The sequence below is a fragment of the Nipponia nippon genome, unplaced genomic scaffold (genome assembly GCF_047370975.1).
Source record: "Nipponia nippon isolate SJK-2023a ecotype South Korea unplaced genomic scaffold, ASM4737097v1 scaffold_3, whole genome shotgun sequence".
NCBI lineage: Eukaryota > Metazoa > Chordata > Aves > Pelecaniformes > Threskiornithidae > Nipponia > Nipponia nippon.
Window position 1 is genome coordinate 10,772,260 of NW_028262347.1, and position 25,189 is coordinate 10,797,448.

General features: G+C 40.8%; 1 protein-coding gene across 5 annotated transcripts in view; it reads left to right on the forward strand.

The window, feature by feature from the left end:
• The first annotated feature begins 3,387 nt into the window (after positions 1-3,387).
• The window catches only part of PCLO (piccolo presynaptic cytomatrix protein), a 386,235-nt gene continuing 364,433 nt past the window's right edge, over positions 3,388-25,189 (forward strand). For all 5 annotated transcript variants that reach the window (XM_009462919.2, XM_087764264.1, XM_087764266.1 and 2 more), the window contains exons 1-3: positions 3,388-3,647; positions 9,829-11,083; positions 22,943-24,349. In XM_009462919.2, the coding sequence (XP_009461194.2) occupies positions 3,406-3,647; positions 9,829-11,083; positions 22,943-24,349 (2,904 nt within the window). In that variant the 5' untranslated portion in view covers positions 3,388-3,405. The remainder of the gene's footprint in view (positions 3,648-9,828; positions 11,084-22,942; positions 24,350-25,189) is intronic.

Consider the following 25,189-nt stretch of genomic DNA (forward strand, 5'->3'; position numbering starts at 1 on the left):
ACCAAGCTGTTTCTTGCAAGTTAGACATTATATCTTTTGAGAACAAGGCTGATTCATTTGGTAACTCTTCTTTCCTTGCTACAGCAGAATGTTATGCCTCATTAGCTCGTGAGTTTTATCGATAAGACCAAAATGAGAGAGTTGGTGTCACTTTTGGACAGACTGTGAAATGTATAGGGGGAAAGATGTGGAAATTATGGGATGTAGGGAAAACAGGCCTGCAGTGGGACTTCTGGGACAGATAACTATCGATTTCATACTGTTTCATAAGAAAAGGTAAATGTCACAGAACTGAAAAGAGCCAGTTTCCACAAAAATCCCTAAGATATTTGAAGTCATAATCATTTTAAGGTGACATCCTTGACTCCAGTGAAGCCAACAGTGAACTTCCCACTGAAGGTTGTATCTCATCCAGCGCCTCCATTCGGGCTCAGCTTACTTCCTTAGGCATTATATGTCTCTCTCCTCCTATCCTCTATCTCAGGACATACTAACAGGGAAATAGGAACAGTGTATATAGTTTTGATCAGTAAGCACTAGCAAAACTGCTATTTCCCCAGTTTTAATTGTTTTGTTGAGTGAATTTAATGTGTTTTGATCTCACTTGTTTTGTCTGCATCTACCTCTGACATATGCCATCTGTTTTTAAACACAAGATGACTCCTAGGTCTGAGTCAAAGGCTGTAGTTACTTATTTTGGCTTTGAATAAAGGAACATAGGGGGTTTGTTTGTTTAGAAAAATTGCATTTGGGAACTTAATAAACTTCCAGACTACCCAGCTAAAGGACAGGAATTCCACCCTCCTCAGAATGTTTAAGTGTGTCTGTATATGTATGTGCATATGAATGCTTACGTTAGTACGTATCAGAAAATCAAATGCTTTCACTGATTAAATCCCTCTTTCCCCATCTTTCTTGTGCATTTGCCTTCTTCCATGCAGCAGCACTTTGCACATCTATTCATGCCTAAGTACATGATGTTCACTTGTGCTAAATGAATAGGGATGTGTATTTGCCTCCCTCTAAAACCCTTAACTGAAATTTGTATCTGTCCTTCACATGGCAAGTGAATCCACCTTTGTTTAGCTGTGACCATGTTGTGTGTCACCTCTTCCACAGGCCCCTCCGACGTCTTTACTTAGAATGTGGTGTGAACAGACATCCACTTACGCTTGTGTCATGCTACTCCCTTTAGAGGATTTTCCCTCTGTGCTTTATCATGTTCTCTGCTGAGATGTTCTTTTGATGTGTAACTTAAAGCCACTTGAGAGAAAAGTAGGAAGCCCCCAACTGCTACTAGTTTCATCATTTATTGTGAACTAGTACTGGAAAAAATGGTCTCTGATTGTTACAATACAAGAATAGTATAAATATTTGGGTGGCATCCTTATGTTGGTCATTTTGGGGGCTGAGCTGCATACAGCTGCGTCTGGAGAAAAATAGTAATGGTGCTACAGAGGGAGACAAGCAAGAGCGTCAAATGCTGTCACATCCCTGTAGCTAAACCAACTGATATTTGTGAAGATCTAGCTGTTTAACAAACGCATTGGAATATCCAAAATACAGCCACAGATTAGTAAGATCTCTAGGAAGGATTTGGGAAAAATTTGGCCCCCAATCAATGAGGCAGGAAAACTAATGGCAAAGGACGGAGAAAGGCCAGGGTACTTAGTGGCTCTTTGGCATAGCTTTCATGGGTAAGGTTTGTCCTCTCGTCTCTCAGGTCCCTGAGCTGAGCATTAGAGTATGTGGGAGTGAAGCATGACCTGTAGCAGAGTAAGGCAGACTTAGAGAGCGCTCACAGCAGCTGGGTATGCAGCAGCTCATGGGACTAGATGGGGTGGATCAAAGGGTGCTGAGGGCGCTGGTTGATGCTATTGCAAAGTCACTCTGTCATCTTCAAAAAGTCATTAGGAAAGTTCCCTAATGGCCAGCGAAAGGCAAGCACTGCACCCGTCTTCAAGAAACGGGATCCACAAGAGAACTACAAGGCAGCTAGGGTAATGTGGCTAGTGCCCTTCTGGGGAAGGTTATGGAGCAAATCCTCCCGGAAGCCATGTCCAAGTAGACGAAGGACGGGAAGGTTATTGGAAACAGACAGCATGTATTTACCCAGGGCAAATCACACTCCATCAGGCTTTCAGCACAATCAACTGTAATATCCTTGTAGCCAAATTAGTGAGACCTGTACAGTGGGTGAAAAATAGACTGAACTGTCAGGCTCAGATGGGTTGTGGTTAGCTGTTTCAAGTCCAACTGGTGGCACGTTACTAGTTGCACCTTTCTGACTGATAATATTCAATGTCTCTGTTAACGATGTGGGCAAAGGCATGGAATACACCCTCAGCAAGTCTGTGAATGATGCCAGCTGATACACTGAGAGGCAGGGCTGCTGCTTGCAGGGCAAGCATGAAGTTGAACAAAGGCAAGTGCAGAGTTCTGTATCTGGGAGGGAGTAACTCCATGCACCAGGACAGGCTGGCCCAAAAGCAGCTTTGCAGAAAAAGTGCTGGTGGATGAGCAGGTGAACATGTTTCAGCAGTATGCCCTTGTGATGAAGAATGCCAACGGCAGACTGGGCTGTGCTACCTCAAGCGGGGCCAGCAGGTTAAAGGAGGGGATTCTTCTCAATATATTCCGCAGTTGTGAGGCTGCATTAGGAGTACTGTGTCCAGGCTGGGGCTCACCCATCCTGGAACGACACTGGAGCCAGTCACCACCAGGGTGGTCAGATACTGGGATAGGGGCCCAGAGAGGCTGTGAATTCTCCATCCGTAGAGACGTTCAAAACTGGGCTGACCTCGCTGGCTCCGCTCTGAGGGGGCTGCTTGGGTGGACGTCCTCCAGATGAGCCTTCCAGCCCCCCTTACTCGTGCTTCGGGCGCGCCAGGCTCGGTCAAGCTTTGGCTGCTTGCGAGCGCATCCTTATGTGCAGAGGGAAGGAGAAGGGAGGCAGCACCGCGGAGGCGCGGTGCGGTGCGGTGTAGTATGGTATGGTGCGGTGCGGTGCGGTGCGGTGCGGGCGGCGGCCGACCGAGCGCCGGGGGGGCTGGGGGTGCGCGCGGTGCCTTTAACGGCCGGGGCGCGGGGCGGGGCGCGGGGCGGTGGTGTGCGGGGGAGCCGCCCGCCCGCCCGGAGCATGCGCTGCGCGGGGCGGCGGAGCGCGGCGCGGCGGGCGGGTGGCGGCGCCGCACTTCCCCGGCAGCCGCGGCGGCAGCCAGCGAGCCCGGCCTCGGCGCTGCCGGTGCCGCCGCCGCCGCCGCACGGGGCCGCGGTGGCGGCCGCGGAGCCCTGAGCGCCCGCCGCTCCGCCCGCTGGGGAGCGGGGCTGCGCGCCGGCGAGCCGCCCACCCCCGGCCCGTTCCGCGCCCGAGGGGAGAGAGGCGAGCGGGGAGCCGCGGCGGCCATGGGCAACGAGGCGAGCCTGGAAGGAGGCGAAGGGCTGGGCGCCTTCCCCGAAGGGGCGGCGGCAGCCGGGGATGGCGGCGGCCCCGCGGCCCCCTTGCAGCGCCTGGTGCCGGCCGGGGTGGAGGCGGACCTGAGCCAGCTGAGCGAGGAGGAGAGGAGGCAGATCGCCGCTGTCATGTCAAGGGCGCAGGGGCTGCCCAGAGGGAACCTCGCCGGCGCGGAGCCGCCTCCCATGCAAAGGCACGCACGGAAAATCTCCCTTTTCCCACTCCTCCCTTCCCCCCTTCTCCGTCTCCTCGCGGTGGGGCGGGGGGCGAGCGGCAGCACGATCCGGGCCCGCTGCATCGGGAGCAGGCGGTGCGTTTTGCTGGCTGAGGGAGGGAAGGGGGCGGCTGCACGAGTGCGGACACTGGGATGGAGCCTGCACTCTCCAGCTTTTCCTACTCCGGTGGTTTCTAATAATAACGACGGTCCTCGCTTCCAGTGGGCTGCGCCCTCCCCTTCCCTCCCTTCGCACCGATCCGGAGCACGGGTAGCTTCTGTGTCTAGGGAGGGGAGAGGTTTGCAGGCAACGTTTCGGTTTTCTGTGTGTGTGTGTGTGTGTGTGTGTGCTTTACGGCGCTGGAGTGCCCCACAGCTCAGATAGTGAGCAGGGAACCTCTCCCCAGGGCTGATGGGCTCTGTAAGCTTCCCTTTCTGGAGAAAGAGACTCTTGTTCAATCTTTCAGAGCTTTTGGGTATGATGTATTTGCTAGTCATTACTGTGCCAGTTCCTAACCTCTACAACTATCATTTGGCTTCATTAAATAGTCATGGATTGAGGAGGTCTGTTTCAGTCTATTTTTCTTCCCTTATTTCTCTTCTCGATGTGTGTGGTTTTTTTCTTTTTTTTTTTTTTTTTTTTCCTTTTCTATTTTGTTGAAAGGGGAAAGAGAGGCGAAATAATTAAATTGATTGCCACGGGATTCCGTATCCTGGGTAGTGATGGCTTTACCTGCATCTGGGAAGGCTGGGGCGATTTCCTTCCCCCTTCTTTCCCTACCCCTTGGTGAATTCACTGCCCGACGTGCAACAAGCCCCTTCCCCCGCCCCGGGGCCGCCCCGCCCCTCTCCTCCGCGGTGCCGGTGCCGCTGCCGGTGCCGCTGCCGGTGCCGCTGCCGGTGCCGCTGCCGGTGCCGCTGCCGGTGCCGCTGCCGGTGCCGGCCTTCCCCGGCCGCTGCCCGCCGATCGCCGCCGGGCCCCTGCCGCTGTCCGCGGTCCTGAACTCGCCGGCGTCCCCCGCCCGTCAGCCAGGGCCGGCCTCTGTCGCTCTCCGTCTCCGGGGCTGGGTGTGTTGTTTGTCACGAAGGAGGATGCTCCTCGACTGACCGTTCAACACGGTTCTTGTGTATTGACCTCACCCCAGAGAAATGCATACTGAGTTTATATAATGTCAGGTTTATATAAGTGAATTCTAGAAGAGGAGCAAGGAGGGTGGGACCACATTAATCCTTGGGCAAACTACTGAAGTCATTGGGATTATACCTGAGATGATGGTCTCCATTTTTTAAAACTGGAAATCAAATCTTCCTATTTTATGTCTTGCATATTTATTAAACGGGTATTAACACTGTATGTAAAATATACTTTTCCATTCACTTCAGGGCTCTACCCAGCTTCTGTAGATGTTAATGGAAAAAAAAATCGTATTGGTTAGTTTGGTGAAACTAAGCTCAGAATCCCTTTTGTATAACAGCCTATGAGCAAAGACACAAAGACTTTAAAAGTTTATTGTTTCATGCTAGTGTTCCAGTAAAAAAGTAAGATAACTGCCCTTGGAATATTTTAGAATAGGCTAAACTCATTGCGGTGTGGATATTTCTGCATTTATAAATGGCTGCTTTCCTACAAACATATGTATGATATCAGAAGCTACTTTGATCTTGTTAACATACCATGCTTTCACTCTCCATTTAAAGTAAAGGCACTCGATATTTGTGAATTACAGGGTTTTAACTTTTAGTCAAAGTTCACATTTTAGCGTTCAGTGCAATAACCTATCCACTAGGTTCTTTTGTGGGGTTGTAGCAGTTCCCATCATAGCATCTTTGTGCCTGTCACATTGTAATGAGGTTACTACTTGTCTCTGCTCTTGTTTTGTGGCTTTACTTGCTCCTCTTGTGCACCTCTCTTGCTATTGAGATGTACAAAGAATGATGGGAATAGTTATTAAGAACCTGATCCAAACCCTTGGAGTAAGACTCTTCTAAGGACTAAGGATCAACCTCTTCCAGACTGCAACTTAAGTAAAGAACTAGCCTGCTGAGACTCAGATACCTTAGCTTCAAGCTTTTTTATTTTGGTTTGTGTAGCCAAAGAAATCAGATGCGGAAAATACCTCTTAACTGATGCTCTACAACTGTTGTTCCCAACAGCTTTTTTTTTCTCATGTGGTTATGCCAGTCCAAATGTTAAGTGTCTGAAATAGTGATCAAAAGAGGAATTCTGGCTTCCAGTTTATATAGCCGTGCATTATGACAGTGTCCCTATTGCATGATCTGTTAGTTTTATTCATGTTGTGAACTGGATTTTTCCTCTGTAATTTCCATTGCAGCTTTAGCTGCTAGTCTCACCTGAGAGACCAGTAATGAGTTCCTATTCTAAATGCTTTCATTCCCCTCCCAAAGTAATCCAAGTTTTGAAGTGTACAGATTCCTTATGACTCATGATATTCTGAAGTAACAATTTTTGTAACTACAGACTTTTTAATAGTAAGTAATGTATGTACTAGGAAACATAGTTGCACCTTTACCACCATAAAATACATGCTGTAGCTTCTAGGACTTTGAGCTTTTAAGTCTGCAAAAATGTAATAGCTAAATAAATGCAATTAATATTTATTATGCATTTTAATATAAACATTTAGATCTAGAGCACCTAAAGTGAAATGCCTAAATCAAATGTAACTTTTTTTGTGTTTGGGTTTTTTTTTTTTTTCTTTGAACATTTTATTCTCTAGGTTCCAGTCAGAGTTTGGGATGCTTAGCCCCTGTGGAAATCCCTCTATCCTATTTCAATTACCTGTCTTCAGAAAACTCATGGTTAGGAAGTTTGGCTGAAACACGCACAGTCAATTTGTAAGCAAGTTCCAGTTGTTCTAGCTTCATTGAATGACTCTGTAACTGTGTCAGTGTCCACTTGTTGAGGAATTGTTCCACATCATCTGAAAGGATTAGATGACCAAACTCAATATATGAACCATCTAATGCAGCTGTTTTTTTTTTTATTTTTTTTTTTCAGTTCATTAAGTTGTTCACAATAGACATTAACAGAAAAAAACTTGCTGCATTTTGAGAGGAAATGCTAAGAAGTCTTACTGAGTGTCACACTTCTAAAGTATGTTTATGGTGTATTTTCCAGAAGAAGTATGTATTTTTGTTAATGCCATCACTTTGTTGACTTAAAAAAAAAAACCAAACAAAACATTAGCCGCCAGGGGTATGCGTAAGTTTATACATATCCTGTCTGTAGATATGAAAAGATCTAACTATCCTGGAGTTGTGTAGTTATTGTACTTTTCTCTAAAACTATTTATACTGATGAATGGGAAAAAGACGTGCCTTTTTAAATAGGTTTTTATAGTTACGGCATTCAAGAACTAGACCGATAGTCTTTTTGTTAAGTCTCCTCTTGACTCCAAAGTAAGCTTTGATTTGGCTGTAATAGTCGTGTAAATGAATAAAGATGAGCTCTATGAATCAAGGCCAAAGTGAGGAGAAACATAGCAGCACAAAGAAAGGAATTAGGTGAGGGAGGGAGGACTAAATGATGTTGCTTGTTGAGTCTGGATTGAAGATTTTAAAACAATGGTGGGTTTTTCATGATTCAAAAGGTTTAAAAATAAGAAATTTTTTGTCAAATAAAGACAGAGTTTTTTTTGAGACTTTCTGATTCTCTAGATTAATTCAAATTGTTCAATGACAGTCTGTAGCTGGTTGTAAAATAATTCTAGAAAAGAAGGCTTCAACTTCCAGCTACCTAAAACTAAATGGAGCAAGTCCTGGCTTTTGACAGGGGTAACATTTCTCAAGAAACTTGTCTTTTCAAGTCTTTTTTTTCCACTAGTTAACTACGCTCTGCCTCCATTGCTTAGAAACATTGTTATGTATAAAGGCAAGACAAGTCTGGTCTTCAGAATACACCAGCAGCCTTGCAGAATCACCTGGGATTTTGGTCCTAAATTCATGGGTTTTAATCTTATTTCAGGTCCTGACATCTGATCAGGTGGAAATTTACGGAGCACATTATTTTGATAAAAATGAAAGCTGGAGGAGAACTCTGTTCCAATAGGGATCCACAGTTACTTCTTGTTAATGTCCAAGTTCAGTTTCTAAAAACAGTTTTAGTGGTTTTTTTTTTTTTTTTCTTCCATCTTCACACTGTAAGGTTTGGGCATGGTACCCTGTTTCCTGACCTGAGTTTTAATAGTACTATTGATCATTTTCTTTTTTTTTTCCCTTGTCACTCTTAGCATTGTGGAATGAAGCCTTCCAGCTTTTTGAACACTTGCAAACATGAATGCTGGAAGTGTATCAGACCACCACTAATAGAATAGTTGAAATGATTTCACTTAGTAAGCAGTACCTCTTCAGATAAACCTAGAGTGCTTATCTAAATAGCAAGAAACAGAACTGCAGGTAGACCTACCTAGTTGCTAAATAGAGTATAAAATTATTCTTTTAACATGCAAAAATGCCAAATATTTGAAGGAATTAGATTATCATTGAGCTTTTCTGAATTTTCCTCTGGATGAATAACGAGTTAATCAGTGTTCGCTGACACCAGTGGAAACACACCTACTCACTTCAGTGGGTTCCACATTAAGGTTGTAAACTTCCCAGTATTATGGCCAATAAATTTACAAGAATGGGGAAGGGTAAATGGAGTTATGGAGGGCTGGAAATACTTTGTCCTTAACAAGCATTTCATGTGGAAATTTTTAATTTGCAAAAACATCAGATATAAGATTGTGAGAAAATCACATGTTGCGAGAATTACGAGCACAGAAATGGCTACCACTTAGCTTTGTCCTTTTATATTGCCATTGCTAGGTATGTAATGAAAACTCTAAATATTAATCAGAAATAATAGTAAATCCATGGTAATGTTAACAGTGTAAAATGTATTTTTCAATGTATACACTATATATGATTTTGTAGACTTCCGGTAAAACTCTTAAACAGGATTGTGCATTTATTTATTTATTTATTTATTTAAGTTAAGGAGTGCAGTTAAATGTAATGAGTGATGATTTATTTTGCTCATGAATGCCCGAGAAGAAATGTCACATCTAGAAAAGCAAGATCACAGTTAACTGGATCTCTCAAAGTGAAAACTGAAAATTTTATATTTATAACTCTGTTGTGGCTCTGAAAAGAACACTGTATTTTCAGCAAAAGCATGGTGATAGCACTGTATAGAATATTTTACTACATCCTTTAGCAATAGCATGGAATATAATATTATTTCCTCCAGCTGCAGCTGATTATAGCAACGAGTAGAATAGTATGTCACATATGAAGACATGATCTTGATTTTGGTTCCTACATTCTTAGTTCTCTTTTCTCCTATATGAAAACACAGCAAAATGTTATTGTTAGAGAATTGGGAAAAATCTCTACGTAATGAGAGATTTTCTTTCTATTGCTGGGCAATGTGAGTTGGGATGGTGCTGGGAGGAAGCTCTATAATAGTTCTATTTAAAAAGAAAAAAAATGCTTCAGGACAAATTCTGTGAACTGGCATCTGTTTTATGTGCTTGAAAATTTTTCTGATTTGTGAGTGGATGGGTGGCAAAGTAAATATTTCAGCGAGGCATATACTTCTTAACATATCTGGATTTTAGGAGTTTAAGTCCCTGCTTGCATATTGAATTGTAAATATGTCCAAATTTTGTACAAGTAGCCCAAACACAAGTACATAAACATTTTGTATTGTGCAGTGTTTTTCTTGTATGGCTGTGCTTTGATCTGCTAATTTTCTGACACCTCTGTTTCTTTTAGTCTTCTCTGTCTCCCCATGTTTGTATCCCAAGCGATAGAGTGGAGAGTTAGTCATTTGGATTTAGGTAAAATAGGAAGTTGTAGCTTCAGATTTCTGAAGAGAAAATTATGTGGTTCAACACTGTTGTCAGATTAGATTATTTTCTAAATAATAGATATGTCTATGAATACTTGTATATGTCTTTATAGAACAATAATTTTTATTTAAATACTTTTTACATGCACCTTATGTTATAAGCCTTGGTCTTGCAAACACTTAAGCACCTGAGAAACTTCACAGTATTACCAGAGCACTTCCAGGGTCACAGATACATCTTATTTTATCTCATTTTTCTAGTACTCTGCATTATTTTAATTTTATTACATTTTCTGTCTGCAGACATCCTGAGCTTGATACAAGCCACCCTCCCAGGCAGCCAGGTAAGCCTCCAGATCCAGGACCACCAAGTTTAAGTAAAAGCAGAACAGTAGATGTGCTGAAGACAGAACAACGGGCACCTGGACGGAGCCCTTCTTCTATTAGTCTAAGGGAATCAAAATCCAGGACTGATTTTAAAGAAGATCAGAAGCCAAGTATGATGCCCAGTTTTCTCTCAGAAGCCAACCCATTGAGTGCAGTCACTTCAGTTGTGAACAAATTCAATCCTTTTGATTTGATATCAGATTCAGATGCAGCCCATGAAGAAGCCAGTAGGAAACAAAAAGTTACCCAGAAAGATCAAGGGAAACCTGAGGAGCAGAGGGGCCTTGCAAAACATCCAGCTCAACAGCAGTCTCCAAAGCTAGCTGTTCAACAACAAGGACCTGCCAGACCTACCCCCCAGCAAACTGAGTCTTCCAAACCAGTGCCTCAGCAGCAGCAACCTGGGGAACCAAAGCAAGTTCAGAAACCAGGCCCTGGTCACCCAGCAGACTCTAAGATAGAGCAAGCGAAACAACCACCCCAGCCACGAGGACCACAAAAATCTCAGCCCCAACAGTCAGAACCAACGAAGCCTGTTCAACAACAAACTTCTGCAAAACCTTCATCAGGCCCAACAAAACCATCGCCACAGCAACCAGACAATGCTAGAACGTCATCCCAAGCACCACCTCCCACAAAACCGTCATCGCAGCAGCCAGGACCTGTAAAACAACCATCTCAACAGCCGGCACGGCAAGGAGGTCCTGTAAAGCCATCTTCCCAGCAAGCAGGGCCTCCAAAACAGCCTCCTCAACAACCTGGACCCGAAAAGCCATCCGCTCAGCAAACAGGACCTGCAAAACAACCATCGCAGCCTGGACCAGGGAAACCACCTCCGCAGCAAACAGGGCTTGTAAAACAAGTGCCACCACAGGCAGGGCCTACAAAACCATCTTCTCAAACTGCAGGGGCCACAAAGCCCCCGGCACAACAACCAGGACTTACAAAACCACCAGGCCAGCAACCAGGGCCTGAAAAACCCTCACAGCAAAAGCAAGCCGGTGCAACCCAGCCCCCTGAGCCTGCCCCAAAGAAAACCTTCTGTCCTCTTTGCACAACCACTGAACTGCTGCTGCATGCTCCAGAAAAGGCCAATTACAACACGTGCACACAATGTCACACTGTAGTCTGCAGCCTGTGTGGATTTAATCCTAATCCTCATATAACAGAGGTGAGTAGTTTTTAAACTGTTGTTTGCTACCAGAGCACAAAATTAAGTTTACTTTCATTATGTTGAAACATCAGATGTGTTACAATGTATCATCATGATCACTTAAGGCCTTAACAAGTTCAGTGAGAAAAATCATGCTATTTGGGAAAACTGCTTACAAGTAAAAGGGGGTAAAATTGGGGAAAAAAAGAGGGTAATCGTTCTCTGTTTGCACAGTGTTTAGAAGTGTGTTCTCATTTCCTCATCTAAAAAGAGGAGGAACCCCAATGTGACTTTTTTGCCATTTTGCTTGATTTTAAGCATTCACTGTCTATGTTTATAATCTGACCACAATAGTCATGTGCTAATGTGTTTATAAATAAGTAAAATTTGCTGCTATGAGAACTAACTAATCAAAAAAATATAAAAATGAGTCTTCATAACCCCAGTGTGTGTTTTGGAAAAGGATGTGGGGTGGATTTACTTTGTAACCGTGTCAGTGTTCATTAGCTGAAAGCCTGAGTCATGAGTTTTGACTTGGTGATACTCAGGTTATTTAATTCTTGTGGGATGCTAAGAAAGAGATCTCTGTGGACTATTTCTAACCTTGATCACCATTCTTGCTGTAATTATATAATGTAGAAATGGCATAGAAAGTAATATTAGGACTTCAAATGAACTTCTTTTAACCTGATGTTTGCGGTAGCTTGATTTGTGTGCTTATACGTATCCTTTACTTGCTCTGTGTGGGAATAAGGCTTCGTACGAATGTCTGATCTCTTCTTATTGCTTGAACAGCTTCTCATACATCCTGATACGCTAATTTTAAATTTGCAATGTAGCTTGGGTTTGTTTTCAGTAACAACACTTCTATCAATTTATAGGAATTCAGGCATAGCAGACCTGGAACCGAAGACTAACTAGTGATAAATAGCCAGAAGGGGTATTTGGGAAGCTTATTTTTGTCTTGTTTTGGTATTAGTTTAGCTGATCAGAGATGCTGATAGGAAGAAGTACAGACTACTACTATATTCTGAATCTGACAAATAATATCCCTAGGTTTAAAATGGAATCAAAGAATCGCTGAGGCTGGAAGGGTCCTCTAGAGATGATGTAGTCCAACTCTCTGCTCAAAGCAGGGTCGCCTAAAGCAGGTTGCTCATAGCCAGTTTTGAATATCTCCAAGGATGGAGACTTCACAGCCTCTCTGGGCAACATGTTTACTCAGTACCACAATGACTTAAGAACATTGCTAGCAGTTAGATTTCTTTTCAGTGCACATGTTTATTAGTGATACTTTTAGGTGGGTACCTGGTAACAAACAGCAGGCTTTTGGCATCCAGGAAGTATATTATTTATTTATTTGTTGTTAAAATTGCAAATTTAAACCTGAAAGACTAATCACAGTAACCATTGGTAGCACGTTGCATCATTTAGGAGTGTACTCTCTTGTTTGAGTTTAGGGAAATTCAGGATTGAGATGGTTGGCATTAATGCTTGGACTGGAAAAGGAGTGATTTGAACAGCCGTGTGCAGAAATTTCAGAGCATCTGCACCTAACCAGGTGCTCAAAGATTGTGTTATCAGGGCCTATATGAGAAAAGGTCATAAAGCATGTCATACTGGACAGTTTGGGGTAAAAAAAGATATGTTTATGTATAATGGACAAGAAATGTGATTCATTGATGTTGAAGTCAAAGAGGAACTTTTGTAAAAAACTTTACCTTTGAGTTCTGACAGAATGTTTTTCGATCAAAATTTCTTACATTTTTTTGTGGCTGCTGAGTTGTTTATTTCTGTAGTGTGCTTCTGGAGTATCTTGGAGCTCCAAGGTTGTCTTCCTTTAAAACCTTCAGATTTCCCATGGAAATGGTCAACAACTTTGGTATGTTCAAATGAAATGGATTTTGAGAGAGAGAGAGTTTATGTAAGAAGATCTCAAAGTATTTGGAAATTCCATGAATACCTACTAGTTTTTGAAGCGGGTACTCTGTAAGTGTGAAATTCAGGACTTTAAGACAATAAATACAGCTGCATTTAAGACTAACTGATTGCATACATATGTAAAAGCAGATTTGAATTTCATATTACACATTGATATAAACACAGGATATGCATTTATTTCATGATGAAATCATTTCAGTAAACGAAGGTATTGGACATCTAATTTATTCAGCTATTAGTTCCAATCTCCTGACTCCCACTCAGACTTTTCTCATTTGCTCAGCTTTGCACCACCAGCTGTCTTGCTGAAACTTCATTGTGGGTGTCCTGCTCCAATCTGCAGTGAAGTGCAACGAAAATCACATCTGACTTTACTTTGCTCCAACTGTTCAGTAACGATAGAACCTGCTCTGGCACATATAAAAATTTGACTTCTTTCAGCTGCAAAAGTTCCCACTTGAGTTATTCTCAAACTTTCCTTCTAGTTTCCCTTTCCTTCTAATATTTAGATTATTAACAAAAGTTTCTTATTCCTCCTTTACAGTAGCTAACACATTTCTTCCTGTCTAGCATGAAAACCATGGTTTGTGTCTTAGCTGTCAGTTTCTTGATTATGTTGCAAGTTTTTTTCTTTTGGCTTCTCTTTAAGTTCTCCTAAAGTGTTATTGACCAGAAGTCTTTGTCTCTTACCCATGCACTTACTGACTATATCTTCACCTCTTATTGTTATACTTTGACTTTTCCTGCTGTTCTTTTTGCCAGGTTTCATGATTTGGTAATCCTGTGTTGTGCCTTTACCATGCCCTTTATAGCCGCTGTTTTTATTGCTTATGTTAATACACATTGCAAATCAGAAAGCAATAATTTCAAATTGTACGTGGGAAGAGTGAAAGGGATTTATTTAGAAAAGAATTTGTATTACTTTTGTTCTCTAACATTTTCCCCTGTACAGCTGCTTGAACTACCTTCTTAAGATCTTCTTCTTACAAGTTTCTTAAAGGGTAGTTCAGTCTTCATAACTAACAGTGAATTACTCTTCCAGTACAGATCTTCCTAAATTTCTGTATTCTATACTTCTAGCTGATTCTGGAAAGAATGGAGCAGGCTTTACAAACTGGCTCAGGAAGTAGATTGCATGCATTGTAAAACCATTATAAAAAGTACTGATTTTTTAAATTTTTATTCATTCTTTTAATTTAAACCTCTATTTAAAATGCACTCCAACTGTTTTAACTCACTAGAGAGAACTGTGTAACTAAGAGCAGAAAGTGATACCTGTGTTGTCACAAGGTCAGACCCCTTGAACTACTTCTCTGAACCATCTGACACTGTGGTCCCCTTGGGGAAAAGGGAGAGTCGGTATCTTGGTTTTGTACAGCAGTCTAGAGAGAAAACACACCATGCATAATGTGTTCAGTAACATATGTCTCTCTAATCTGTCTAGGTATTCACACTCCACTCATCACCATGGCACATGACTGCTTAGCAACAGTTGCATAAAGTAATGGAAAAAATTACATAAACAGATTTGATGACTGGTACTCTGTTCAATTTTCCTTTCACACATATAAGAACCTTGTAGTAGGTGTGTGTTTTTATTTTATTACATGGTGATTTATTTTTCTAATTTTTTTTAAATTTTATTTTGCCAAAGCCACTCCCATGAGCCATTAGCAACAGAAACCAGCACTTCCCAAAAGAAGATTCAGCCCTCTAGAACATTTGAATAGGAGTAGGCTTTCTGAAAATGAGCAAAGACGTCTGAGGCGCTATCCATTTTGTTCAACACATGTATAGTTTTTGATAAAGCTAGGCAAAAACCATGAACTACTGTAGTTAAATCTAAATGATGTGTGCATATGTTTGATAGCTGGAGTAAATTTTCATCCCAGTGAACTAGTTATTGGAAGATACACACAACATGGACTCAGCAAGGGTTTAAAGTGTAATAATATATCATTACATTCTTTATGATGGACGTCTGTAAAGCTGATGATCAGGTGGCGTGTTAAAGTTGTTAATGTTGGAAACTTGGTTGTAGGTGGGCTCTGCTCCATGAACCCACCCTTGATGAGTATGTGTGCATACGTGAATGCTTGTCTTCTAGGTAGTTTTTAGGAGGGATTATTTTTCATGCATTTTATCTACGCTAGTCTGTATTTCATCCACTGTTACAGTATGCTTTTGAGACACTATTTAAAATTAGTCTTGGAGCCAGGTATTATTTTTTACTTAGATACTTGCTGAAAATTGCGCATTAAGATAATGTGAAGATGTGTATATTGATGCAGGATTTGTTTACTTGCCAAAAGCTCTTGTGGATGGAGGCAAAGTGAGTTCTAAAAAATATGTTATTGGTTCTGACTGACTGTTTTTGAAACAACATGTCTGTATCAAAGTTGAGTTAATCCTAATGGAAAAAAGAGGAGGAAAAAAAAAAAAAAAACAGGTCGAGTTTCCCGAAGTGGAGTGTATAATTTCAGATCAAGTAGAACATTTTACTGGATTTAAACCTTTATTTTTCAATTCAACAGGAAAAATATTTTTTTTAACCCAATCTGAAAATATTTTCTTGTTGTTGTAATTTTTGGGGGGGGATATCTATTTTTGTTTGTTTTTTTTTTTTCTGCTTTTGGTAGAGCTAGGAATTTTCCCTATCAGTTGCTCTAGATACCGCAGCCTTGATTTTTTGCTCTTTCTTTCTGCTTCCATTTTTATGTGCAATCATATCACAACCTTTGGTGATTTAAGAGTGTCATGATTTGGTTCAAATTTTCGTAATGATTTTTGGTATTTGTGTTTATTTTTATTAATGTTCTGCATCTCCAAGTATCCTAAACAGTAGAAAATACATGGGCATGAAGTATTTTCAGTAACTAAAGAGAATTTAAGCAGTCAGAAATGCATTAGTTTTCTTCAGTTACTCTCATTATTACTAGCTTGCACAGGGAAAAAATATATATAATAATTTAAAATACTATTCATATAAGGAAGATGACTGTAATTCTTGTGGTGAGTCTAGGTAAGTTGTGCTTATACTTGCAATAAAATTATTAGAAATTACTCTATTAGGTATTTGTTGATTATGTGACAGTAAAAGAAGCTATTGAGTGAATTGAAATATTCCCTGCGGTTTACAGTCTAGACCCTGCTGTGTTGCAGTAATGCATAAGAACCAGAATGCAACATGGACTGGAAATGACATATAAACAAAAATAAAACTGCCATAGCTGTGGATAGTGACATGCCACAAAGTCTGAGCTTTATAATACCAGGAAAAATAGCTTTGAAACTATGTGCCCTATGTAAACTTAGACTTGGGGAGATATTCAGGCTTATATAGGTAATACAGAACAAAATAGAAAAAAATTAAGGACTTGAATCTGACCATCAGCTGTTACAATCAGAAGTTGTAAAGAAATGAGTGAAAAAAACCAAAAAACAACAAAGCTCAAAGCTTTTTTTAACTTTTTCAGAGTATTAATTTAGATATCAACTCTTAACTGTGTCGAAGTAAAGCTAGAGGTGTTCTGTAAAAGAGGATGGAGTTTAGTCTGGGTTCAAACTGATCAGGGAGCAGATTCAAACAAGCCTTGCTTAGTTGTCTTTTAAAAAAGATCAAAGTTTGAAATATTTCTGTGTGAAATATTTGGTTTGGTCCAAAGAGTAGTTGGGGTGTTCCCGTGTTACTAACACTGCAATTTATATGGAAATGGAGATTATTCACAATTTCTGTGATGAAATGAAGTTAGTATAGTTCCTTTAATTCTGCCCCTAGCTAGAACTGCAGGCATTTGGGAAAATTGTAAAGATCCTCAAATAGAAGGGTTATGGAAGTACAGAATATTGTTTCTCTCTGTGGAATATTCTTAAACACACTCTTGCACCTTTTCTCTCTCAGTGGAAGACTATACTTCTTGTATTTCTGCTTTACATTTAGGATTAGATGTATTAATAGTATTGATGCCCTGTGGATTATTTTTTTCTTTTAAGAAAGGGGCAGAACAGAAAAAGAAGCAAAAACCTATGCATGGCAAATAGTTTCTCAATATTTTAATTGGGCAATATTCTACAATATGTGGAGTGTTTTCTCATTAGCCCAGAAAACTATCCTGTCCAGTTTTTAACACAAGTAAATAATAAATTAATCTGCATAGCTAAAGATGTCAACTGCAGTGAGCCATCTGCGCCAGTATTGCTGTTGCTCAGCAACTGTAATTTACTACTATGTTAGGCCATGTGATGTGGAGATGCTGTTTGCTGGGTAATCACTGGGCAGGAAGCGTGGCCCAGCCCTGCTCCGACCAGACAGCATAATCCGTTTTCAAATCCCAGCGATATTCACTTGGATATGCTCTGTGCAGCACAGATGAACTTTGTTAACCTTTTCTTTGCTGCTGTCTTGATTTGCAGTTATATTTTTTGTTAATCATTCCCGTGTTTCCAGTGTGTTAAATCTAGATACAGTTAATGAAAGCCATCAGCATTTGTTGCAGTGATGCGTGATGCTTGATGCAGTGCACTGAGCTGTGTTTAAAAGTCTTCTTCCTTGTCCTACGCATGAGGCAGCTTAAACACATACTTGGCTGTAAAAACTAACTTTTAGATATTCTGTAATACTGGCATTCAACAAAAAAAGTTAAAAGACTATATGTTCACTATTTTGCTTTATGATTCTAATTATATAAGCTATAAAACAATAGTTCCCCAAATGCTCATAGTTCATATGCAAGCTATAGCTTTTTGTATTAGTAATTTTAGCGGAGTATGGAGTTTTAAGATTGTGATAACTGCATAACACAATTCATCCAGTAATGTTTTTTAGTATTTTTAAAATAGCTAAGTAACATTTAAAAATAGTCTTTTAAAAGGGTTATTTAAAAAGTTTGCTCAAACCTTGGTTTAGCACCAAGCTACAGTGATTGTAACCATTGCCGTGGTTTGTGGAATGGATACCTGGGGACCATCCTGCTGACTAGAACCCAGCATAATTTTTGTGAGCATCTTGAATCAGTGTTTCCTGATAAACTCCCTGGTTGCCTTTTATCTCTGATATCTGAAAGGAAGGTAAATATTTATTTTGTAGTGATAATCTGCTTGCCTCAAATGAGGATCAGTTGCATACTGTGTACAATAGTTAAACGTTTATTTCAGTGTAATTTCTTCAAATAGCTGAGATGTTATTCATGGAAGGATGATGTAGAAGGAAAACTTTGTCTCTAGTATTGCCCAGGCTTCATTAGAAGACCTTTTCAGTTGTATGTTGACATACTAATTCAGTTTGTTCTGTGATAGAAGTTCATCTTTTTTGTTCATTTTGTTCATTCTGACCTAGTTTCTTGTCTCTTACAGTATTCTACATGAAGCTGCATAAAATCATGGGCTCAAATGCTTTAGTTTTCATGTTTCTCTCATCGTCTTGGCAGAAATGTCTGCTAAGAGCCAAATCTGGATTCCTCACTCTTCTCTAAAATTGCCAGGAACCAAATAAGTTGATGTGTTTTCAGACTAGAAACGGGTTTTGTCGATAAAGCTTTGGGGCAGTGCTGAGCAATGTCAGCAAAGTCCATTTACATATCCATGGCAATGTAAAGGCTCTATAAATCTTTACATTTCTGTGGTGATGTAAAGGGATGTTAATTTTTTTATGCATATCTTAAAGTTCCTTTTTATAGTACCAAATGACTGGTCTAAATGAGAATGAGACCCATTGCCTTGGAGTGCAGCTCTGTTCTGCAAAAGGACTGTAAAACGGATTCCAAGAGCTTCATTCATATTGTGTGCCAGTAATTTTTACATGAAATATGTTCAATCTGCAAGTCAAAATTTCTTTCTCACAGTACATCTGGAATCTTAGAATCAAGCTGGATTCTCTTCCTCCCCTACATCATCTGCAGGAATAGACATTGAGAACAGCAGTCGATGCACTCACTTTCTGACAGTTTTCCTATTGCTTTTGATGGGTTTGCGTAGTTAGAACAAATGTGAACACTTTTGCAGAAAGGAGTATGCTCCAGATTGCCTTCGGTTGTGTTGGCTTTGTTTGGGATAAGGAGAACTGAAGTGTAGCTCATATTTGTTATTGGAGTCAACTGTTAGATTATGAATGAATAAAGAAAGGTGAGCTATGGAATGTGGTGCTATAATTTTCTTCAGTGTAATTCTCCATGGATGTTATTACTAAAACACTGTGAATAAATTCATTTGGTGCTCCCAACTAGTGAAGTCTTTATGATGCTTTTTTAGGATGTTATGGCTGATGAATACATAAAGTATATTTTAATTACTTGTTTGTTGTTACGAGGGCATGTAGTTTCTACATCAGTGAGTTAGAAAGCAGGCAGCACTTCTGTTCACTAGTTGAAATCTAAACAAAAATGCTGCATGAAATCTGTCAAATTTACAGTCCTAGTCATGACACTTAATGGCGTGGGTCTCAGGATGAAGAAGGTCACAGGGATTACTTCTAGAAATAAGATCCAGCCCCCACCCCCATCTACCAATGTAAAAATAGGCAGCTTGGGATCCTCAGCATCAAAGAAGAATCTCCTTTACAATTAGACAGGAGCTGGAAGAGCTCAGATGTTGCCCTGGAAACTTTTGCCTTTTAATTCTAGGTAGAGAGATGAGAAATGCCGAGAAAGAAACTAGAAAGTCACAGAACTGCTGTCCAGGAAGACCTTTAAGGATAGACAAACATTAGTATTTTAGGTATCTACAGCAGCAATAAGTTTTACCTTATCCATAATAACATGTAAGACCATCTGTATTTAACAGAAGCTTGCTCCCGTTAAAGTTTATGGAAAATCTCTGTAATTGCAGTTTATGGAAAATCTTTGTAATTGATACAAAACTGCATCATGTAGCGCACTTCATTTTGAACTCCTGCAGTTCCAATCACAGAACTACAGCCTGTGCAGTTTTGTATTTGTTTGAAGATGATGTGTGTAAGTTATAATGACTTGAGGGTTTTGGCACTTAATTCCTCCCACTAAAATGCATGGGAGGAATTTTATGTCTAAACCAGAAAGATTTAAAAAATAATACAGTGAAGTAAAACTTCCTACATTTTCCATTTTGAAGTTCAGCTGTAGGAGTAGCAAATTCATTTTTAGTTTTAAAGGCTTCAGTTTAATACCAAGAGTGTGTGTGTATATGTATATAGTTGTGGTTTTTGGTTTTTTGTTTGTTTGTTTGTTTGTTTTTTTAAGATAAGGAAAAAATAACAGTTGAGAGTTAAGGTTTTGTCTTCTGGACAAGATTATGTTGAAAACTGTCGTATAGATTTAACTTTTGTTTGGACTCCACTTAGGTAGTAGAGTCAGACTGGACCAGCTGCATGTTGAAAACAAGCCTAAATGCTTATAAATGCAATTGGAATCTGTACACCTTAAACATAAGAATTATTCAGTCTACTTATTATGTAGCCCCACCCAACCCTACAGCTACTTAGGTGTCATAGTGATTTAAAATTAGATTTCCTGGCAGCCAAATGAGAGCAGGTAGGCACCTGTTACTGCCATGCTTTCATCTGGTCATCTTAATTTAGAGCACACCATTTTCATTTAAATAAAGGGAAAAAAAAAAAAAAAAAAGGCAAGCGGAGGTGTCAAAAAGAAGCAGGAGCAGTGAATCACTATGAAAAGTACATTGTCCAAATATCTCTAAAAGTTCTGTGGTTAGTGGGGAAACACATTCCTCACTTAGGCCCGTTAAAAAGCTCCTCACAGGATCCTGTCTTTCTCCACCATAGAAGAGAGCCCACCTCCCTAATATAAGAAATCTTAATCACTTTGCCAAAGCCAGACAGTGGTGACAGCTGAGGTGGATGTTCAGAGTATGTGGCTTAAGCGTGGTCTTTGATTAAACTTAAACCTTCTAGAAAACCCTTAAGAATTAATCCAGAAATGATATTAATATGTATCTAATTAAATTAGGTTGCTAATATCTAAAATCAGGTGTTATAATTAAGATTTACGTATTGCAACTAATTGTCCCTCGAACAGGGGACTTGTAGGGGAACTGATCACCAATCAAACAACAGGGGGACTGATCACCAGTCAAACAATTTGGGAGTTAAGGGAAATGTAATCTTTGCTCAGGTCCTCTGTGCAGTTGTGAACTTAATTCCTTTAGTAATTCAAAGCAGAGCTTAAACACGTGTTTCAGTTTTGTTTCATTTGGTTTCACTTTTTAACAGTCATTTGCTTTATGGGTTGCAAATAGATCGGAGAATTGTTTAAACAATCTAAAAAAATTGCACTGAAAATGGGAGATAAAAGCAGCATTATTATGAGTGGTAACTTGATTAGTGTACAGCTGGGGCCAAAATTGGGCGTCTCTTTGTGAAGCTGTTATTAATAGCAAGCTCATATTCCAGAGTGTGTATGTACCATGTTTATCAGAATAATTGGAATAACTGTGTTTTAGGGAACTGCGTCCAACTGTTCTTTTAATTTTTGCTGCAGGAAAAATACAAGGCTGGCAAAGCACGCCAAAATAATGAATTCATTGCCTCAGTCCATGACATCAGTTTTTTCCTTCCAGTGAGCTCTGATATTACGCAGACAAAGTCTTTCTTTGCATGTAGTACCTCCAGATTCATCCCATGGTGTATGGTAGAGATTTCAGACCCGAGTGAGAAACAGGTCCAGAAATCTTTACCCTTAGGGGAAAAGATCTGAGTCTTATATTCTGTGTCCTCCTTATTGCAGTTTCCCTCTGTTGCAGTGGTGCGTGCAAATGCCACAGCTGGTACCCTGCGTTTCACACACAGCCTAAAGAATAGAAGTAGAGCTACAAATGACCTGCTTAAGTATCTCCTTGCAGGTGTAGGCCCACGGGACTCTGTGCCCTATTGAATGGCATTTTTGCTGCCTATAATGTTTCTGTTAGTGATGTAAAATGTGGAAAATAGCACGTGATGCTTCGTGACCACATGTTGCTTTAGCTTATTTGATTCTTCCTCAGATTGTGAGGCTTTACAAAAGCAAAGGTAGGGATGACCACTTAGGATTACTGGGGTTTTCTGTCTTATTAGAAAATACAGTTTCCCTCTCATGTAATACTTCTTGGGAAGGAGAAAAAATATTTTAAAGTTGTGAGGTACTAAAATTTATGAGAAACATGGGTAAATACATTATTTGCCTTATTCCTTGTTCCTGCATTAAAAAGAGGGACCCATTGTATACAGGCGTACAGGAATTACCCTGAGAGCTGCTTTTAATAACAAAGGAATTTTGGGAAACCTAATTATGGCTTTTAAAATACCATCAGAGCTTAGGCGAAGCTCCTCACTGATTCCAAATGAACACTTGTCCTCAAACTGGTGGTGAAGTGTGAGTCTGTGTAATATATGGTGTTCATTAACACACCTCTGTGCCTAATTCATTGGATACATGTATACTGCCAATACCTGCGCCCTGTAATTTAAACGATTACCAAAGCCATAAGCTGTACGAAGAGCTTGGTAGATATATGCTTAAAGGTAATGATGCATTTACTGTGTTTTCATTCAGATTAGTGTTTTCTGTCAGCAGACTTGATGTGTCAAACTATTTTAGCAGTATTTGTCTTTTTTCCTCTATTCTGGCAAATCATTGCTATAAATGAATCACTGCTGGGTCCCATGAAATTCCAATGCAGTTTTTCATTCTGCTGGGTTTTTATCCTCCAATATTCAGCTGTGTGTAAACTGAATGTGAAGTCATTAGAAGCATGGGCTCGGCAATAGCTTGAATCACAGGAATGTGGAGAATAATGAAAAAATCAGTTGGGCATGTTAACTGCAAAACAGTGTTAGTGGTAATATTTCTCCCTTTTTACACAGAAGTCTAAAGTATTGTAACAAGCCATACACTAGAATAGCCTATTATTATGTTGATTTTATTAACTTTGCCTTAATTATAACACCTTTAAAATTATTTTTTTCTGCAGATCAAGGAATGGCTCTGTTTAAACTGCCAGATGCAAAGAGCGTTAGGTGGTGACCTAGCACCAGGCCGTGGTCCTGGGCCGCAGCCACCTCCACCCAAACAGAAGACACTCATTCCACCTTCAACAGCTAAACCATCTCCCCAGCCACATCCAGTTCAAAAGAAAGATGCTTCTCCAAAACCTGATCCTTTGCAGCTAGCAGAATCGAAAAAAACCCTGCCACAGAAAAAGCAACCGTCCTTGCCTGGGTCTCCTCCTGTAAAATCAAAACAACCCTGCGCTGAGCCTACTGAGGTCTCCCAGCAAATAGATCCTACTCCAAAGTCTGATCAGGCCAAGCTAACACAGGCTGAAGATAAGCAAAAACAACCCAGTATACAGAAGCCTACGACGGATACTGTGCCTACCTCTGCAGCACCAGGGCCGAAACAGGATTTGGCAGGTCCCAGACCTCCACCAACTCAACAGAAAGTGACAGATTCCCCGAAGCCAGAGCTTGCCAAGCCGTCACAGGACACACAGGCAGCTGGGGATAAACCAGATTCCAAACCCCTTCCACCAGTGTCTCAGCAGAAGTCAGATCCCAAGCTTGCATCTCAGCCTGGGGCTAGACCAGATGCTAAAACTCAAAAGCCTGTTCAGCCAACACAAGCAAAAGATGATCCTAAGAAGTTACAAACAAAACCAGCCCCAAAGCCTGATACCAAACCAGCTGCCAAGGGCCCACAAGCAGGGGCAGGTCCCAAGCCAGCACCAGCACAGCTGGTGCCTCAACCCCAGCCACCTCAGAAAACTCCTGAGCAATCAAGGCGTTTCAGCCTTAATCTGGGAGGCATCACTGATGCCCCTAAGCCTCAACCTACAACACCACAAGAAACAGTTACTGGGAAACTCTTTGGATTTGGAGCTTCAATCTTCAGCCAGGCCTCAAATTTAATTTCCACAGCGGGTCAGCCGGGGTCTCAGACATCAGCCCCGCCTCCGCCTGGTCCTGCAGCGAAGCAGCCCCAGCCTCCGTCACAGCCTCCAGCCTCTCAGGCAGTCCCCAAAGAGGCTGGTCAGGCTCAACCGCTTCTGAAAACTGTTCCTGTAAAGAAAGAAGCCAAGCCTCTTATGACTGAAAAGTCGGAGCTGTCAAAAGCGGGTAGTGTTTTAACGACTAAAGGATCTGATTTAGAAAAGAAACCTGGTTTGGTTAAAGATAGCAAGCCTCAGGCTGCTGAAGCTAAGAAACCTGCTGGGCTGTCGGAACCGGACAAAGCCAGCCAGCCTAAAGTGTCTTGTCCCCTTTGTAAAACTGGACTAAATATTGGTTCTAAGGATCCCCCCAACTTTAATACGTGTACAGAGTGCAAGAAAGTTGTGTGCAACCTCTGTGGATTTAACCCAATGCCACACATAGTTGAGGTAAGGCGATCGAGCTTGTATTTACCCTGTGTTCTTACCTGCAGGCTCCCTGTGCTGTGGAGACCAGTCTGTAGATGATTTTTAGCTATTGAATTGCCAAGAAAGATTTGAATGTTTCATCAATCTGAGGGCTTTTAAAATTAAGTATCTGTGTTGTATGAAACTTGGTCAGTAGTCAGAAAGTACTTCCAATGAATTTTCTGCAGATTAAGGGAGTCTGGTATGGCTGGTAGGTTTTTGAGGCATAAGCAGATAGTGAATTATGGTTATGAACTCTTGAAATTGGTGCTACTATTGTAGTATTGGTGCAAACTACTGTACTTTCAGTCCATCATGGGATAAAGTTCTTTTTTATATGCTTCAGTATTGTGCGTTAACGTGTGTGCTTCTTTAATCAATGCCCCTGATTCAGACAATTGTTGAATGAAGGAATGTGTTAATGCTTAGTTATTTCCCTTCTCTCCTGTTTAATATATCCCTAACTTTATTCGATTAATATCATTCTGGCTCTGGAGTCTTTGCACATGCTGATGTACTCATTAGGAAGGCTGAAGTTTGAGTGATACCTGTGTGATGAATATGTAATTTTTTTGTGTGACTAATGTAAGGTTCACAAAGTCACTTCATTCATTAAGGAGCGCGAGTTTGAAAGTGCCTTTTCCATGATTGCCCAAGACAGGTCCAGTAGAGCCAATTTATATTTAAAAGAATTAAGCAACTTATTTTCAACAGTTTCCTCACATTGCACGTTTTTACCCTTCCTTTCTTTCTCGTAATTTTTTGGCAAGGGGATTGGAAACTTTATACTAGCTTAACAGAAAGGTGGAGGCACACCTTACT